This window comes from Glycine max, chromosome 17, assembly GCF_000004515.6.
Source record: "Glycine max cultivar Williams 82 chromosome 17, Glycine_max_v4.0, whole genome shotgun sequence".
NCBI classification, from domain to species: domain Eukaryota; kingdom Viridiplantae; phylum Streptophyta; class Magnoliopsida; order Fabales; family Fabaceae; genus Glycine; species Glycine max.
The window spans coordinates 8,438,968-8,457,211 of record NC_038253.2 but is presented as its reverse complement, the minus strand read 5'-3'; the positions used below and the strand labels follow the sequence as shown (position 1 = coordinate 8,457,211).

Here is an 18,244-nt window from a genome sequence, read left to right as displayed (position 1 = left end):
TCATCACTTTTATAAATTTACAATTTTAGTTTTATTGATCAATTTCAAACTTACTCTTAATTTTTTAATTCTTCTTTCAATAAATTAAGTTTGTTAGCAATTAAATAATTTAAATAAAATATTTATCATATGCATAATAAACAAACACATGTTAACAAACATTTACATAATAGATAAACCAACGTTTAAAATTAACCACAAGAATTAAAATATGAATTTTTAAAAAACGGACAACGATATATCTCAATTAAAAAAAATGTGAAATTAAAATTACAAACTTTTAAAAAATAAGTGATGAAATATCTCAATTAAAAAATAAAAGAACTAAAATCATAAATTTAAGAAAACGGGAAGGGGGGAAATTACATTTTAGACTTTTTTTTATTATGGCTATGGCGATAATTACAAAATTATAATTTGACAAAATTATTTCACTTTTGGTAACTAAATTTTGTACCTTCCATTCCCCCCCACCCCCACACCAACCTTGTACCTTCTTCTTCTTTCTCATGCACTTTGTTCCAATTTTGCACCTCTTCTCACATTACAATTATTCTTCCACTTCTTCTATTCTTTTTCGCAACCATTGAAATTTCAAAGCAAGTCTAACTCGACGCCGCAAAAATCTTTCTCCTTCTCTAACTCTTCACTCCAAGAGTAAGTTTTAACACATTTCACATTCATGTTGTGGAATTGTTTTTAGAACAGATTTTTCGTAAGGAAATAAATTTGCTTACGAAATGACCATTCTAAAAGAGAAAGTTTGATGGAACACCTTTTTCATAAGCAAAAATAGTGTTATCTCGAACGAACATTTCAGAATGTACTTTTGAAAAACTATTCCGAATTACAATTTTTGTTCATAAAATGGTTCTTCCATAAGTCAAAATCGTACTTTTTGAAACGATATTTTTCGAAAGATGCAAAATACCCTTCTGGAAAGACTATTCTGGATTCAAATTGTTACTTTTAGAATAGATTTTTCGTAAGTGCAATACTGATCTTCGGAACCCCCTTTCTAGAATATTTAAAATACATTTTTAGATAAGTATGTTCTAGATTTACAAATTTGCTTCCAAAATAGTCATTCCTTGAGCTAAAGTACTTTTAGAAATTTTTTTATTTACAAAAATTGTCATTCTGAAAGCTTTTTTGACTTATAGAAAGCTCATTCATGAATTTTTTTTGCTTAAGAAAATATCATTCTGGAAGTTTTTTTTACTTATGAAAAGATTATCTTAAAAATATTTTTTGATTACGAAATCAACATTCCATAATGCGACCCATCCACATCAGAAACTACCTCCACCAAAACTCAAACCCACACTAGAAAGAAAGAAGCTTACCTTGGATGACCAAGGAGAAAGAGAATAAGGATGTGTGGCTTGAGACAAAGGATGAAGGGAGCAACCTTCACGGGTGGATTGGGAAAAGTGGTGTTAATTCATTAAGGATAATAAGGTAATTTCAAATGGAATAGGAGAGTGCGGAATCCAATTTCATTGACGGTGTGAATGCCTCGACCCGACCCGATTGTGAATGACGGAACGTAGGGCTAACTTAGATTAAAATTGAAATCGACGTAGAAAGAGAAATGAGCATCAGTTACAAAATGCTGAGAAGAAAGCCAACCAAAATCGAAGTCAAGATCGAAGACAAAGAAGAACTCGAGGAGGCTCGCCGCCGCAACGCCTCCACCACTGCCACCACCACCACCGCCCCCGCTGGCACCGCTGCTCTCCTCCGTCAGCTGGATCGCGGCGGCGAAGATCCCTCTTCCAAGGCCCATCGCATCGGCCTCTCCTCGTAAAACCCTAACCGCACTCTCCCTCCTCTCTTCCCCAATGGAGGTCGAAGTCAAGCTGCGTCTCGCCGACGCCAACGCCCACCGCCACGTCACCACTCTACTCTCCCCCTTTCACGTCATCACCCACCGCCAGCAGAACCTCTTCTTCGACGGCGCCGCCTCCGAGCTCTCCGCGCGCCGCGCCGTCCTCCGCCTCCGCTTCTACGGCGACGACGAGCGCTGCGTCGCTTCGCTGAAGGCGCGGGCGGTGCTGGTGGACGGCGTGAGCCGCGTGGAGGAGGACGAGGAGGATCTGGACCCAAGCATCGGGCGCGAATGCGTGGCGGAGCCGGCGAAGTTGGGGTCGGTGGAGTCTAGGGTTTTGAAGAGGGTGCAAGAGGAATTTGGAACTGAAAAAGGATTGGTGGGGTTGGGAGGGTTTGGGAATTTGAGGAGTGTGTATGATTGGAAGGGTTTGAAATTGGAGGTGGATGAAACCAGTTTTGATTTTGGAACACTCTATGAGATCGAATGCGAGAGTTCTGATCCTGAAAGAGCTAAACGCCTCCTTGAGGAGTTCTTGAAGGAGAATGAAATCAATTATTCTTACTCCACTGCCTCCAAATTCGCCATCTTTCGATCTGGGAAACTGCCTTAGTGAGTCAAATTTCTGCCTTAGGAGAATAAAGATAAACTTATGTCATGAACCTAGTTGATTGCTGTTATTCATAATGTTGTGTCTATTTCATTTGTTTATGTATGTTTGATTTGTTGTTTCTATCAATAGACTGGCCTTTCAAAGATATTAAACTCTCGGGTAACTATTTTATATCAATAGTCTCATTTTTTTGACGAGTTAAGACTGACCATCTTTATTATAAATTTTGAATGGTTGGTTTGCTTAAGTTTTGAAGGCAAACGCAATTTGAGAAGATTCATGCTTTGTTGTTATTATTTTGTCTTGTGGAACAATGCTTAATCCTAGGAAACAGTCTCACTGCCACAACTAAGTAAAATGATCTTGATCCTGATAGTTTAAAAGAAGAAAACTATATAATTCGGTAAGGAGATAAAAAGCTGTTGTGCTCATTCCATTCCGTGTGTTTGTATGACTTATTTTTGGGAAATCACATGAATAACAAGCAAGTTAATGCTGAGTCTTACTAAATAGTAGAAGAGATTCGATAAATAGGAATGAAACTCATACTTTAGTAGGATTTGCATAAATTTTATGATCCAATTAATGAAGAGTGTGATAAAAAAGAATAAATTGGTAGTATTTATCATGAAAATTACTGTATTGGGATCAAACCCAACAAAAATGAATTTGAGCAGGGATATTTTTAATGGTTTTTCCTAAATATTTTCTTAAATATACCTTTACCAGTTCTAATCAAACAATTTTTATTTGATCATTTTCCTCGTTGGAGCGTCTATCCATCATTTTCTCACATAAGCAAGCCATTGTAGACAGGTTCCCACCGTCTTCGCATCACTTCACTACGAGTTGTGAGTTTGATCTTTCTGTAGTTTTGCATGCCTCTTTTATTTGTGTGAATAGAGTATATCAAAATATTCCTCTTCTACTGCGGCAACATTTTCTTGAACCTTGTTATTTTCTTAGCACTTAATAAGTTTAATCATATCCTTCCCTTAACATTTTCGTACCAAAATGAGGTACATTAGTTTACTATCGACATATTCCCTAATCTTCTCTTTATTACCCTCCATTAATTTCCGTGAAGAAGTTCTTGCCTCACCCATTTTTCAATCTTCGTTTGCTACTTAGTTTTAATTACACATGGGTCCAATTAGAAGAAAATTTTCTCAAAAACATTTACACTATTTCATTTATGAACAGAATAGTTATTTTCAAATAATATTTGATCAATTACATATTACAATTAGGGTTTAATAATAAATACTATGGTTTAACCAACACAACATACTACTAAATAATGTTGGCGAAAATGAACTGAAATAACAATGGCAATGCATAAATTGAACTTTTATATGTGGAGATGGGTCCACTTGAAAGTATTCATGTTCCAAGAACTAAGATTGGCCAGGACATTACATGGTAGAAGAAAAAACAGACCCTACCAACTATTACAATTTCACTTCCTCTTCTTAGTAGGTGGTTGTGGAACCTCCTCTTCATCTTCTTCGTCTTCACCCTCTTTCTCATCCTCATCTTCTCCATCATCATCACCATCGTTGTCGTCATCATCATCTTCATCACTATCATCATCATCATTACTTCCTCCTGCACCATTGGCCTCAGGATCATCCTCAGGGTCAGCCTCTTCCTCACCTTCACCTGAGAAGTCTTCATCTCCTTCCTCATCATTCTGATCATTTGTGTCATGATCGTCTTCTTCATCCTCGTCCTCATCTGAATCACTAGCATCCTTGTTTAAACGATAAGTATGTTTTCCCTTGCAGAGATCATCAAAAGCAAATCTGAAAACGAAGAATCGGCATACATCAGAACTACAAAACTTTCCAAACATAAAGCAAATTACATTTTCCAAAGAGTTGCATAAAACTTATTCTCACCTTCCATCCATTGGGGTCAATTTTGGGGACACTGAATGATTGATGTCAGTCAGCAGAGATCCAGTCTGGGTTACGAACAAACATAAAGACATAATAATCATTTGTAGCCACTTTTATATGAAAACTTAAACTGTATTAATGGAATTATACATTAGTTTCACAAAAATGAACAAAAAGGTCCAAAACAAACCAAGCAAGCTCATGAAATACACAAATCTTAACATGTATTGAAATATGAAGCTTTATCAATAGCTTCCCAACCAAGAGGCAACAATGCAAACTAAGCTATAAAACACATTTTCCAACTAGACAACAAATCCAATTATCCAGGTCATACAAGACCCAGATAAAAAAAGACAAAGACAAATGGGAAAGAAAATAGAATATCGTATCCATGGCCATTTCCAAGCATAGAATGCAGAACATAAATTCCACACAATTTAAGGAGAACAAACTTTAAAAAAATGCAACTAATGCAGGCACAACTTGCATGAGACCCCACATTAGCAAACAGTCCTACGCTCCTACTACCAAGCATTGCCAAAATGTGTTGCTAGAATCATTGGTTAATATCTTGAAGAGAACATCTGGTCAATGCGATGATTTAATGAAACCTCAGCTTCTAAAGCATCATTAACCATGGAAAAAACAGGTTTTTCACACACACACACACAAAGGCACAAATGCACAACACTTAAAGGCAACCAAGCAGAAGAATTAGCATTGCAGAAGAAATGAGCTTAAATGTCAAAAATAATCTTAAACAGATTATACTAATCTGATTGCCTTTGATTTGATCTGAACCAATAAAAAAACAAAGACAATGTTTCAAACACCCTTGATTAGAAAAAAAAAAAATCAATAGCTTACACGAAACAACAAACAAAATGCAATTCTTTCGCACTTGACTATGAATTTTTTTTGTTTGGATTTTGGAACACAAATAAACAGGGCAAGCACTGCAATCATTCACCCCCCACCCCCTGCAGTGTAGCAACATCAAGGAAGAACATTTATGAATAGGGTTTTGCTGCAACCAAATCACCCCCCAATCCTCACAGTAATTTCCAGTATAAGCTCCCATTGACTTTGACCAAAAGACTTAACGGTAAGATTTCAGGAAAAAAGAATCCTTAAATTGCTCTCAAAACAATACACAAACGAACGAAAGAGAAGTTAAAATCCAGGCTTATTGAAAAACACAAGCGGTTTTGACGAACCAAAAAAGAGTACGAAAGAGCACGAGATTATTGTAATTCTCTGGAAATACCAATTCGTGACGCCATTAACGAGAATTACATAACACGGTTTAGGTATTATAAGACTCGAAATTAAAAGGAGAGAGGGTTTGAGGAATACCAGAATGGAGAAGCAAAGGAGAGATTTGGCAGCGGCGAAAATAGTGTCCACCGCCATGGCTTCCAGGACAGAGGCTATGTGAATGTTCCTCTCCACCGAGCTAAGAGAAGATAGCTCCTCCATAGTCATAGACTATAAATTGAAAATTGAAAGTGAAATAAAAACCCAAGAGAAGAGAATTCTGAGTGAGAGAGAAAGAAGAGAAAGAGGTTACGTTGGGTTGGAGTATCTGACTCTGACAGTGAGAGAGAGAGAGAGTCCAAGTGGGGAAAGAAGGAATTCGGTCCGGTTAGGATAAACCCTTGTGTTGCTCCAATTAGGGTTTTTCTGACCAAAATTGTTCTTGTCACTCACAAGCTTTTTTTTTTTGGGCAAAATCCTATGCAAGAGCCAAGAGGCAATAGTCGGTTAGGGTTATTATTATAGATGAAAAAAAAAACGTTTTGAATTAGTATTTACACAACGATTAATTTCCAGACCCTTAAATTGAAATACTAAATATGTATCAGATGGTTGATGTATTTGGTGGTCAAGGTTGAAATAAAGTGTAAGAGTATTAATCAATCTACATGCTTGGTAGTCAAAACTAAAATACAATAATATGTAGCATTAATTAATTCACGTAATCGGTGGTCAAAATTAAAATAACATGTATCAATTGACTAATGTTATTGGCGGGTGATCAGTGATTAAAACTGTAACAATTTATATTAATTGATCCACATATTTCATTATTAAAGTTAAAACAATATACTATGGATAGATGCATGATGGATCAAATTACTATAATATTTTTTTCTTTTTTTGAAAAAAAAAAGTTACAATATCAATTTCTTTACTTCCATGAAAGATTATACAACTTTTACTTTCTTTGCTTACTTTCTATAAAAGGACAAAATGTACTTTATATCCCTCAAATTTTAAAATTTGATAAAAAAAAAAAAAAAGTTTTACACCTTACTTTTGTTCCTACTTTTATAGTTTGTTTTGACCTAACTAAGGAGGAAATCCACCGTATATTTCAAAATATACAAAGACCAAAACCACCAGAGATTTGGATCAGGGTATCTATGTACTGTTGTGAGTATAGCACTGACAATGAGAAAGAGCAGAGGTGGCAGAAGTTTTAGTTTACTGTTGAGGAAACCCCATCTTGGTCTGAACAAAAAAATAAATAACAGACAAAACAAATATCATGGGTCCTTACAATGAAAGGACCTCTATTTTAGTAAGAACTAAGAAGAACAAACAGTCAAACACTTTTTATATTCTCTGGCCAAATATATCAAACTAGTTAAAAAAATAATGTGTTAAGTAAAAGTATTTTGTGTTGATTTGAGAAATAAACAATCTAACAAGTTAAAGAAAAAAGAAGAAATAAACTTAGTCTCTCCATATACAAGACTGCTATGAAGAGAAAAACACATATTGGGCGATGCTGATGAGAATAGGAAGCATTGTTCCCGAAGGGATCAAGAGAAGGGGGTGACAGAAGCTTAAAGCATTGTTGCTGAACTCGTTTAAGTATTGTCCTTTTTTCCTAGGAGGATACTTATTTGTCTCCAACACATACTTTTCTTATGAAGGTATTGAACTCACAAAAGATGTATCATTCAGGGGAATCTTAGACAAATTGGTGATTAAGCTAAAGTTGAATCATGTAAAAGTGCAGATGTAGATATTTCAAATTGAAGAGTGTAATTTATTTGTCTCTTTTATATGGAAATTAAAGGATGGGACTACTTTCATATTCTAAGTAAAATTTAACTCCAACAGGCATTACTGTGTTCTGAATAACTTGAATGTAGAGGTTATTTCTAGTGTTTTGCATCTTGAAGTACCATAGAATTCTTAGCTCTTAATTGTTCACATGACTTCAGAGAATAGCTGGTTGAGAATATTAATTAGCTCTTAATTGATGTACTGTCTTTTGCTTTATAGGTTATTCATGGCCACTATATATTATAAATGCAAGCTTTACAGTCATGTCTTGAACTATTTTAATTTTTAAGTCATTGTGCAGTACTTATGGAGTTTCAAGGATGGCCTAGTATTTTTTGGGGTCAAAATTACTATGTGCCAGTTAGGATTGTATCATCCGGTCAAGCTAATTTCTTGCAAATATTATTGTATTTGCTGACAAAAATATCTACTGGAAACTTATTATCTATGAAAATATTTCTTGTGAACCAAAATATGTAGCATTTTTATTTCTTATGAACTTTTATGTAAAATTCACACGCAATAAGGAAACTTACTTGGGTAAAACTTTTTATTTTCTCCTACTAAAGGTAATTTTCCAAACTTGATTATCCTAAAAAAATTAGTGTTTGATAATCAGCAGTTCATTGACAAATTACTTTAATGGGATGGAAATTAAACAGCTAGATACAATGCTTAATTTCAACACTTTCATCGTTACGTGTTTATGCACTCATTCTACGCATTTATATAAAACGAATATTCGTAAGGACCTATTTTTATAACTATTGGTTATTACAAATTACATATTGATAGTTTTTTTAATAAATAAATTGATAGTTTATAAAAAATGAAATAATGAACAAAGACATCTCGTCGGATAGCCCAATGTAGCAAAATCAACAAAATAAAACTCTTGATGCACATATACATTTACTATGAATTGGAAAATTATATAAAAAGGTGGTTGTGGTTAAGCTTAACCATGAGACAAAGTTTCTCTTACCTTTGTTTCTATCAGTAAGTTTCTCTCACCTTTTAACTTCACAAATGGATACCGAGAGATTAAAAAATGATTTTAAAAAAAATTGAAATTACACCCGTCTTGCCTTATTAACCATTAAGCAAAGTGAATTTTAAATTTGACATTAATATTTTTTATGGAGATTATTTGGTTCAAACGAAGCAAGGATAAGATATTTTAATTAGACATCCTATAAAAAAAAGAGGAGGGGATGAGAGATAATCCAACTCTTTTATTGTTTGGTTCACAATAAAATATAAGAGATTTTTAAAAAGTTATTTATTTTCATATACCCTTGAAATTTTGGATTTTAAAAGATAAGAATGTTTTAGTCAATACACTTAAAAAAAACAAAAAGTTTATAAAAATTGTTCTTTCTTTCCTTCATTTTTTCTAACCAAACACTATATTAGACGTTTTAAGTATACTAATTCAATCAAAATTAATTTGTTAGTTTTTTTAATAAAAAATCATGTAAATCAATTTTGGAAAAAAACTACAATTGTTTTTACATTACCCGTTAAACTGCATGTCATGTCATGTATACGATAAACTATTAAGTTTGATTTAAGAATTTTTTTAATTATTTTTTTGTTTACCTTGATAATACATCACTATTAAACTTATAATTTGCCTAATTACTCTGGTAATGTTTGAATAGATGAGAATACAGGCGATATTATTAAGGGTGTGTTAAAGAAAAAACGTGCATAGATTAAAAGGGTTACATGGACATTTGCTCCATCTTTTTTTTTTAGTTTTTTCTTTTATTAATTACTTACTATTTTAATTAAAATCTTTCATCTCAAACAACACACCCTAACTTAATACTATATTTACACTCTCTTTTATTCCTTTAAACTTTTATCCCTTTTCACTCTCTCCCTGTCAAACACGGTTAAAGTTTAATATATCGAAGACTCTAATAACAAAACAAATTATTAAAAAATCAGAATAAAATTAGATTATTTAACATATTTAAGACTATATATAAATAGAAATTTAAATATTGACGCAAGGAAAATACTGTGGATATTTTTTTGAGGGGAAAGGGTGAACGAAGGAACGAACGAATAAAGTTAAGGGGGAATTTGAAAAGAATAAAGTGACTCCAAGTGGCGTGGCCTGCCATCATCATATGATATCTCTATCTATAGACCCATCCATCTCTTCAATTTGATTCCTTCGTTGTTTCGTCCTGAGAGGGTCAGCCATGACCCAAACCCTCTCATTCTCTCTCTCACCTTCCCAGAAAACCCTAGAAATTAATTAAAACCATCCAATCTTCTTTTCTCCATTTCCCCGATTTTTTTTTTTCATTTCTATTTCAATCGCAACCTCCTCCTCCTTCCAAGTCAACGCGGATTTCAGAATTCTCGATCCATGTCGTCCGAGATCGAGGTTGTCGAGGAGGTGCAGTCCCGCGACGAGCAATCGGGGGCGGAGGAGAGCCTCCGTAATGACGTGTACACGGCGGCGGCTTACGGGGATTTGGAGAGGCTGCAGAGATTGGTGGAGCAAGAGGGTTGCCCCGTCTCCGAGCCCGACGGTTTGGGCTACTACGCGCTTCAGTGGGCCGCACTTAACAACCGCACTGCCGCTGCTCAGTACATCATTGAGGTTCTTTGATCGGTTTGTTGAATTGCGTTTGCTTTGCTTACTTGAGCTTGTCCCTTATGCATCCCTTGTTTTGCCACTCACTGAATCGTTACTATTTGTTTACTCCAAGAAAACAAAAATGTAAGAACGAGTTACTTATTGCTGTTTAAGGAGGGAATGATATATATGTACAAGAGAAGAGAATTTTATTGTTATTATGATGATGCTTTTTTTTTGAATTTGTTACAGTAGCTTAGCTTAGCTCAGCTCAGCTCTGCTTGTTGGCCATGCTTGTGTTATTGAAATGGAAATTGAATGTGGTGTTTTTTTTTTTTACAATTGAATGTATTAAAAATTGGCTTGGCAATAAGTGTGGAGTTAGACATGTACTAAATTAATTGGTTGATTTGTGGTTGGCAGCATGGGGGAGATGTAAATGCAACAGATCATACTGGTCAGACGGCCTTACATTGGAGTGCGGTTCGGGGTGCTATTCAGGCTGCAGAGCTTTTACTCCAGGAGGGTGCTCGAGTGAGTGCTGCCGATATGAATGGATATCAGGTTAGATTGGTGTGATTCCTTTTTCCCTTTATTCAAGAGATTGCTGGGGTAAGCCATTTGGAGCATGTTATGTAGCTCTTATACCTGGCTGTCTGTATCTGGTTACATATGCTAATTTGGTAGTTTGGGTTCTTGTTTTACTTGAAGCACAGGTGTGCAGCTGTAAATGCTAATTTTACTAATTATGATTTGCTTGGATGCAGACAACACATGTTGCTGCACAATATGGTCAGACAGCTTTCCTTTACCACATTGTTTCAAAATGGAATGCTGACCCTGATGTTCCTGATAATGATGGAAGAAGCCCCTTGCATTGGTAATCAACAATTTGCCGCTCAACCTTTCTTTCTATTGAAATGGATGTTTTCCCTTTTCTATTTGTTGCACTCTGCTCTGCAGTGAAGCCCCCATTTTGTGAGCTGATATGCTGACAAATTCTTTGTTGAGTATGTGTCCTTAGGTATTTTTTTGGTTGGTTTATGATGTCTTCTTTTAGTTCAAGCAAACTGCAAGTGTCGTTGGTTTGTTCTTTGAAAACAGAACATGAACCTAAAAATGTATTTGGTAGAGTTTTAGTAAATACACCATCTAGGAAGCTGGTCCCAATTAGCCCAAGTTGAAAATGGCAAGTTGGATTTTTAAGTCTTATTGTTCTTAATTAATTGTTCTAATGTGAAAATGGTTGTAATGAACATCATCTAATTTCTCTTGGCACATTTATTACACAGCATGAAGGATGATTTTTAATTTAGTAGGCAAAATAATGCATGGTAAACTTCATTTCTGTTACATCTGTAGCCATGTTCATTATATTTATACTTGGAATTCTCTCATTAATATATTGGTCATAATGTCATATCTTTATCCAATTTTGCCTATGTTTTTTTGTTCCTCAGGATAATATTGTACAAAGTTGCACTAATATTTTTTTTTAAATTTTTTTCCTTTCATTGATAACTTTTAAATGTACAATGTTAATAAATTAGTTTCCTCTGTGCTAAATTTCTGGTTTCACATGCGTATTTTCCCTTCAACTTAGAATTTCGAATGGTTCTGCTTATGTGAAATATTTACTTAATTCTTCACTTTTTAAGTGCTTTAATAGATTCTTCCCTTCTTGAATTTTAGGGCTGCATACAAAGGTTTTGCCGATTCTATACGTCTTCTGTTATTTCTTGATGCACACAGGGGACGTCAAGATACGGGGGGTATGTTCTAATGCTCTATCCTGAACTCCATTTATTCCCCTCAAATTATTCATGCACTAAATGATGAATTGATCTTTGATTTTGAAAGCATTATTCTAGTTTTTATTTTCCTTATTCGTTCAGGTTGCACTCCTCTTCATTGGGCTGCTATTAGGGGCAACTTGGAGGCCTGTACCGTGCTAGTACAGGCTGGCAAGAAGGAAGATCTTATGCTGGCTGATAATACAGGCCTGACTCCGGCACAGCTTGCTTCTGATAAGAATCACAGACAAGTTGCTTTTTTCCTTGTAGGTCTTTCATAATCAACATAGTTTGATTTGATCAGTAATGCCATTTGAATGGCAGCTTGCTTTCCATCTTTTCAAAATTTTCCCTCCCCCAATGATTTTGAGAATTGGACTGGCTCTGGCTTACTTCCCTGAAAATCATTTGTGTTCATTCACTTCATTGAATTTATAGGATAGGTGCTTGAGTGGAGTTTTTATGTGTGTTTCCTTTATGATGAAATGTTATTTGAGTATTGATGTGCTAACTCTACTCAGCATCCTTTCTTATTCTGGTTTTAGACTTTTAGCAATGTGAACATGCTTCTGCTACAATGCATATTGACGTCTAGATCATTGATAATAATGCATTTGAAATTCTTCTATTAAATTCACATATCGCAGCATCAACATCCTTCATTTGAAGAGGTATTGGTTAAATGAGTGAGTGATGAATGTTGATTATGTCCCAACGAAATATAAAAAATTATTTTTAATTTCTTATCTTATTTGATCTCTTGAAAACTCCTTCAGATCTTTTTAAAGTGACATATCAAAGTTATTGCTCCTACAAGTTGTGTGGAGTTTTAACTTGTATAGCCTTAGGAGTTATAAGGTTGACTTGGTGGTTGAAGGGAGATGGGGGGAGGGAGAGGTCATGGGTTTGAATTCCTCCCACTAACAAATTAACAACTAACATTGGCCTTTAAAAATAAACAAACTCGTATAGCCTTTATAAAATATATATTCCTACTATTCTGGAACTAAAAAAGGGTAATTGCTGAAAGTGCAAATGCTGAATAAGTGAAACTTTTCTCTTCCCCCATAAACTTCATTGTTATCATAAGATCATGAGCACTGGAAAGTGACTCTTAAATATTTTGTGTGAGTATAGTTGTCTGAGAGTTCGTAAAACAAAGTTTACTTGGTATCTGAGTGGTGGTACATCTACATTTCTATTATGGGTTATTCTTTATAAATGTTGCTACATAGTTATAATGAATGGTTGTGGATTTACTATATACTAACCAACTATGGATAATGTGTAGGGAAATGCCCGAAGGTTGCTTGACAAACGCTGTGACGGGAACAGCCGCCTTGGAAAGATTTCCAAATTAGGACTTGCTCCCGTCCTTTGGTGCATAATTCTTGTGCTATTGGTTACGTATATTCATTCAGTCATCTTGGGTATCTATCTTGGCTTCCACATATGAAATCAATACGTGTGCATGTGAGCACTTGCATGCATAATTATCCTTTTATTTTGATGGTTGTCTCACTATCATTTGTATCAATTTTTTTATTGCAGCAACAAAAATGCCAAAGCTGACAGCTGCAGCTGGCCTTCTTGCATGGTTTGGAGTTTTTCTTGCAAGTGTTGGTTTGGTGATGTTTTACAGGTGTAGCAGGTAAGTGATGTGGACTTAAACTTTACAGTTCTAGGCCATTATATGTACAAGGACCAGATCTTATTTTGAAACTCTTCTAGGTTTTTTTTTTACTGCTGTTATGTTAAATCTCTATGGGAGTTTGAATGATATATGATTTTGAAATTGGTGGATGTGGATTTTTGGTGGTTTGAGCTGTGCAATTCTAATTCTGTAGTGATATGCAAGTTAATGCAATTGTTATGGTGGTAGTGTGGTACTAATTCTCTTCTCCACATGAATTGTGTAGAGGAGAAATAAAGGGAAATGTAAAGTGTAAACCATAGGATTTGAGTGGGGATGTATGAAATGGAGGAATGTTTCAGGTGTTATCTGTGACATTAAGATACAGGGCATTGCTTTGGTGGGCCACTTGATAGGTGGTCCATTATGAACCATGAACAGTGACCTTTAGATTGATCTGATGTTCATAGTGTTATGGTGTACTCTCTGCACAATAATACTACCTATTTCCTTCTCTCCAGCCACTAATAGTGTTATGGCAGCTACAAATGCAATCTGGAAACTTAGAAATGATATCATTTTCCATAGTCAATCCTTTGATATCTCTAAACTGGCAGATAGTATTCTTTTTCTTATGTGGACCTGGCTGAAGGGGTGGGAAAGGGACTTTAATGTCCCTTTTTTCCAGTGGGCTTCAGCAATGTCTTTAGCATTTATTTAATGTTTCTAGGAAGGGCAGGGCTGTGTTTTATGTAATTCTGGTTGTATGTTTAGTTCTCTGCAACAGTCAATCCTAATCTGTATCTTCTAGTACCACTGGTACTTCTATCATTAATATAAATTATATTTGCAGTTCAAAAAAAAAAAACTATTGTTGGCAACCACAGTTTGACGCCGCCACAACGATTTCTAGTGACGACATTTCATTGATTTTAATCTTTTTCTTTCCTCCTAAAACCAAAATACTTAACAAACATTCTCCCTCTTTGCCATTCTCATCATCACCGCTGTTAACAACCATGGTTATGCGGGAGAAAACCAAATTGGGGTTTTCTCAATGGGAATAACAACAGCAAAAACCCAAGAGGAACATAAGCTCTTCCTGCCTCCATGGTTTTGTCGGCACTATTTGGGTGCAAATCAGTTCATATCAGACAGCAATCACAAACATATCAATTTTGTGCGATAGCGGTTTGGTGGGTGTGCGATGGGATCGTCAGGATTTGGTGGGTGCACGACGGGGTCGTTGGGGCTTGATGGGTGTGTGACTGAAACACCATTTGGTGGGTGGGTGATGGGCTTGTCGGTGACAAAGTCAATGTGAAAAGAGTGAAAAAAATTGAAATGCCACTGCTGGCAATCGCCTCCGGCGATGACACATGGGGTCAGCGGCGAGGGAGGCTGAAATGTCGCAGATCTATATAAGCATATCCACACCAGATCTTCCAGATGTACAACAGTAGATCTAGATTGAACCTTGTTTGATTGTTGTTGCTTCAATCATGGATGGGAGAAAGGGTTATGCAGACCTTCAAAGAGGCCGTGGTACCTGCAGGAGCACTGGTTTGGCGGTGATGGCGACGAAAGTGATGGCAGAACAGTGAGGAAGGAGGAGAAAGAGATGTTACAGTGTGGAGGATCTGTGATAATATTATCAACTTGATGTATCTAACGGTTATAAAAAACTGTGTATAATGGACCACATGACTTAGTGGTCCATGCTAGAATTGGCCTAAGATACAAGTCGAACTCAAGTTTAAGGAACAATTTATTACACATCTATAAGGTTTGTAATGTATGGTGCTCAATACATGATAAATATACAACCCACAAATAGACATGCACTGTCTATCATATTTCATTTTCAGTCGAGTGAATATCTAGTTTCAAATTGTTTGTAGACACCTGCCGTATTCTATGAAAACACTTTTAATTTAGTTTATTATTTTTTTTCTTATTGTCTCTTTCCCCCTCTCTTGACAGCAAGGATCCTGGTTATATCAGGATGAATATGCATGACAATCAGGATACAAAAGATGACGTGAGTTTTGTTCTGCCACTTAATCTCTACTTTGGTTCTTTACCGAGGATTTTATAACTTCTATTTCCCTTTGCATTGACCTAAAAATATTGAGTGGTTATGGCAGGAGCCTCTCTTGAAGATTGAGATAAATAATCCTGCTTTGCTAGCTGGAAATTGGTCCCAGCTTTGTGCAACATGCAAGGTTCTTTGCTTTCTTTTGATTGTCTGACTTCTTGCTGTAAAGCTGATCAATGTCTTGCATACACAGATTGCAGATGCCGGTCTTTCCTTTGCTTTGAATTGTTTTGCACACAATTTTATGTTGTCTTTTCTTCAGATTGTCAGGCCTCTTCGAGCAAAACACTGTTCCACCTGTGATCGTTGTGTGGAACAATTTGATCACCATTGTCCTTGGGTATCCAATTGCATCGGCAAGGTACTTCTGGATATTTTTTTTTTACAAGCTTTGCATTTGACTGTTAAATATTTTAAGCTTTTCAATTTATCATTTACTTAAAGAGGGGGGATATTAATCTAGGACATTTTTGTTATTTTCTGGTCTCTACCCTATGTATGGAACATGCCACCTTGTGAACCTCCAGCATGTGACATGCCACGTATTAATTAAAACACCTCTTATTGCCAAAGAAGACTCATTATTTGGCAATACACTCTACATGGGGATTTTTGTAGTGTGAACAGTTTAGACTGAACAGTCTGCTAGTGACTGTTTAGTATAAATCTGTGTTATAGCTACAAATAAAATGTATCTACTTGTCTAAGATGAATAATGAGTTTGTTCATAAAAATTAAAATATACCATTTGAATTCAGTACATCATATCTGTAGGATTGGCTAATAATATTTGTAAGGTTAGATTATTAATCTTGTCCTACTTTGTCGTTAGAGTTATGATGATGGTTACTAATCCTGCTTACTCCCATGTTTTCTCATTATCATTAATTTTGGTCAAGCAATTATTATTTTTTTGACTTATTAATCTGATTTGATTTAACCTGATTTTGTTTCACTTTATGATTGCAGAAGAACAAATGGGATTTCTTTGTTTTTCTTGTTCTTGAAGTTCTGGCAATGTTGGTTACTGGTGGAGTTTGTCTTACAAGTATGTGTCTGCTGAGACATAAGAGTTACTGAGTTACATTGTTCATTTTACTGCAATTTATACTGCTGATGAAAAATAAATTTCTTCGTGCAGGAGTGTTAACTGATCCACTTGCACCTCATTCATTTGGGGCATGGATTCAGTATGTTGCTAACAATCACATTGGTGCAATATCATTTCTAATAGCCGATTTTTTCCTCTTCTTTGGTGTGTTTACTTTGACAGTTGTGCAGGCTAGTCAGGTATGTCTTAGAAGATCTTATTTGTTTTTTTCTTTTATGCACAAGAAATTCTCTCCTCTGATCTGAAGCACGTGTTTTTTTTTCTTCTACTTTGTCTTTCATAACGCAGATATCACGCAATATTACAACAAATGAAATGGCAAATGCAATGCGGTATAGTTACCTCAGAGGTCCAGGTGGTAGATTTAGAAACCCATATGATCATGGTATCAAGAAGAACTGTTCTGATTTCTTGATCAATGGTTACAACGAAGACGTTGAGTGCATTGAAGAATTAGGTAACTCAGAGGAGGGTATAGGAATGATGCATATGGCAAGAAGCTCGAACTTGGCAAATGGAGACTCGCACACCCATACTGAATATGCAAGAGGCAATGGAAATGGCCATCATGCTATTAATGTGGATTCCAATTCCAACAGTACCAACTCCAAAATACATCATGGTCATATTAATGGTCATGTTCATTCTTCGCATTGTAGCCATAATAACCATGGCAAAACCAGAAATGACAACGTTCCCTTGGGCTTGGGTCTTGGCCTTGGACGGAACAGATCTGTTACAGCCTCATCATGATATTTACATACATGTCTGGTGTTTGAACCTAACCTGTAATGTAACATAGGCACACATCTGGGTTGGTTTACGTTAATTCAATTTATTGTGGCTCTTTTCTACCACACCCCCATGTGCAATTTTGTGCTGTTACATTTAGTCGTCCTCTTATCGTTTTTTCTTTCTACTTTTTGTAACTAATTTAAGTTGCATTTTAAAGATGATAAGCCTTGAAATCTATGTATGAAATTCGAATGTATTTGCTAGAGCCTAGAGGTCCCGCCCCCCTTCCTTCCTATGGCGGTTGCTACTTGCTAGTGTGCGGATGAAACAAATATATATATATATATATATACTGGTACAACTTATTCTTTTTAATAAATTTTCTTACATATTAAATTTTATTAATTCTATTGTTAAATTAAAATTTCTTATTGATGTAGTTAACAATTATTATAAAATTTTTAAATTTATTTAATATTTCATTAAATGATAATAATTTGACGGATAATATATTTTTTAAAAATTCAAATAAATTTTGATTATAAATAAGGAATGAAGTATCAATTAGTTTATTATCTGCTCGAAATTTTATAAACTCAAATTACTTTATAAGAACTTTGCATTCAGTGATAAGATTGATTAACTTCATATTCTAGAGAAAATTATTAAGTGAAAAAGTTTAACACTTAGTATCAATTGTTTATGTTACACAAACACACATGTAACTTATATTTAGTGAGAGACTTTTTACTTTTACACATGTAACTTATATTTAGTGAGAGACTTTTTACCTAAAAGTAAAAGAAATTAATATTGACTAATAGTCTTTTTCAAAATAGTCAAAATTAA

At 35.1% G+C, this 18,244-nt stretch overlaps 3 protein-coding genes and 1 non-coding gene across 7 annotated transcripts; 3 read left to right on the top strand and 1 right to left on the bottom strand.

Annotated features, from left to right (window-relative positions):
- Positions 1-935: 935 nt before the first annotated feature.
- On the top strand, positions 936-1,021 carry MIR5768 (microRNA MIR5768). Its single transcript, NR_126619.1, has one exon. It is a non-coding gene; the product is annotated as a microRNA MIR5768 (primary transcript).
- A 344-nt stretch (positions 1,022-1,365) lies between these two features.
- LOC100789981 (triphosphate tunnel metalloenzyme 3) lies at positions 1,366-2,589 on the top strand. The gene has a single exon (XM_003549671.5). The coding sequence runs from the start codon at positions 1,845-1,847 to the stop codon at positions 2,442-2,444; it is 600 nt and encodes a 199-aa protein (XP_003549719.1). The 5' UTR covers positions 1,366-1,844; the 3' UTR covers positions 2,445-2,589.
- Positions 2,590-3,668: 1,079 nt separating this feature from the next.
- On the bottom strand, positions 3,669-6,091 carry LOC100789450 (uncharacterized). 2 transcript variants are annotated; one of them, XM_006600111.4, is made up of 4 exons: positions 5,919-6,091; positions 5,705-5,836; positions 4,346-4,410; positions 3,780-4,249 (listed from the first exon to the last, which is right to left on the bottom strand). In XM_006600111.4, the coding sequence occupies exons 2-4, from the start codon at positions 5,831-5,833 to the stop codon at positions 3,904-3,906; spliced, it is 540 nt and encodes a 179-aa protein (XP_006600174.1). In that variant the 5' UTR covers positions 5,834-5,836; positions 5,919-6,091; the 3' UTR covers positions 3,780-3,903. The 2 variants fall into 2 exon arrangements, with proteins under 2 accessions (NP_001242701.2, XP_006600174.1); NM_001255772.2 differs by having other exon boundaries at positions 3,669-4,249; positions 5,705-6,018.
- Positions 6,092-9,533: 3,442 nt separating this feature from the next.
- Positions 9,534-17,651, top strand: LOC100788923 (protein S-acyltransferase 24). 3 transcript variants are annotated; one of them, XM_041011148.1, is made up of 13 exons: positions 9,534-10,049; positions 10,449-10,589; positions 10,793-10,905; positions 11,718-11,797; positions 11,897-12,084; positions 13,110-13,248; positions 13,370-13,469; positions 15,435-15,492; positions 15,599-15,676; positions 15,812-15,910; positions 16,519-16,597; positions 16,691-16,839; positions 16,949-17,651. In XM_041011148.1, exons 1-13 carry the CDS (start codon positions 9,813-9,815, stop codon positions 17,411-17,413), a joined length of 1,926 nt encoding a protein of 641 aa, XP_040867082.1. In that variant the 5' UTR covers positions 9,534-9,812; the 3' UTR covers positions 17,414-17,651. The 3 variants fall into 3 exon arrangements, with proteins under 3 accessions (XP_040867082.1, XP_003549717.1, XP_040867083.1); XM_003549669.5 differs by having other exon boundaries at positions 9,538-10,049; positions 11,921-12,084; XM_041011149.1 differs by having other exon boundaries at positions 9,920-10,061.
- Positions 17,652-18,244: the final 593 nt, after the last annotated feature.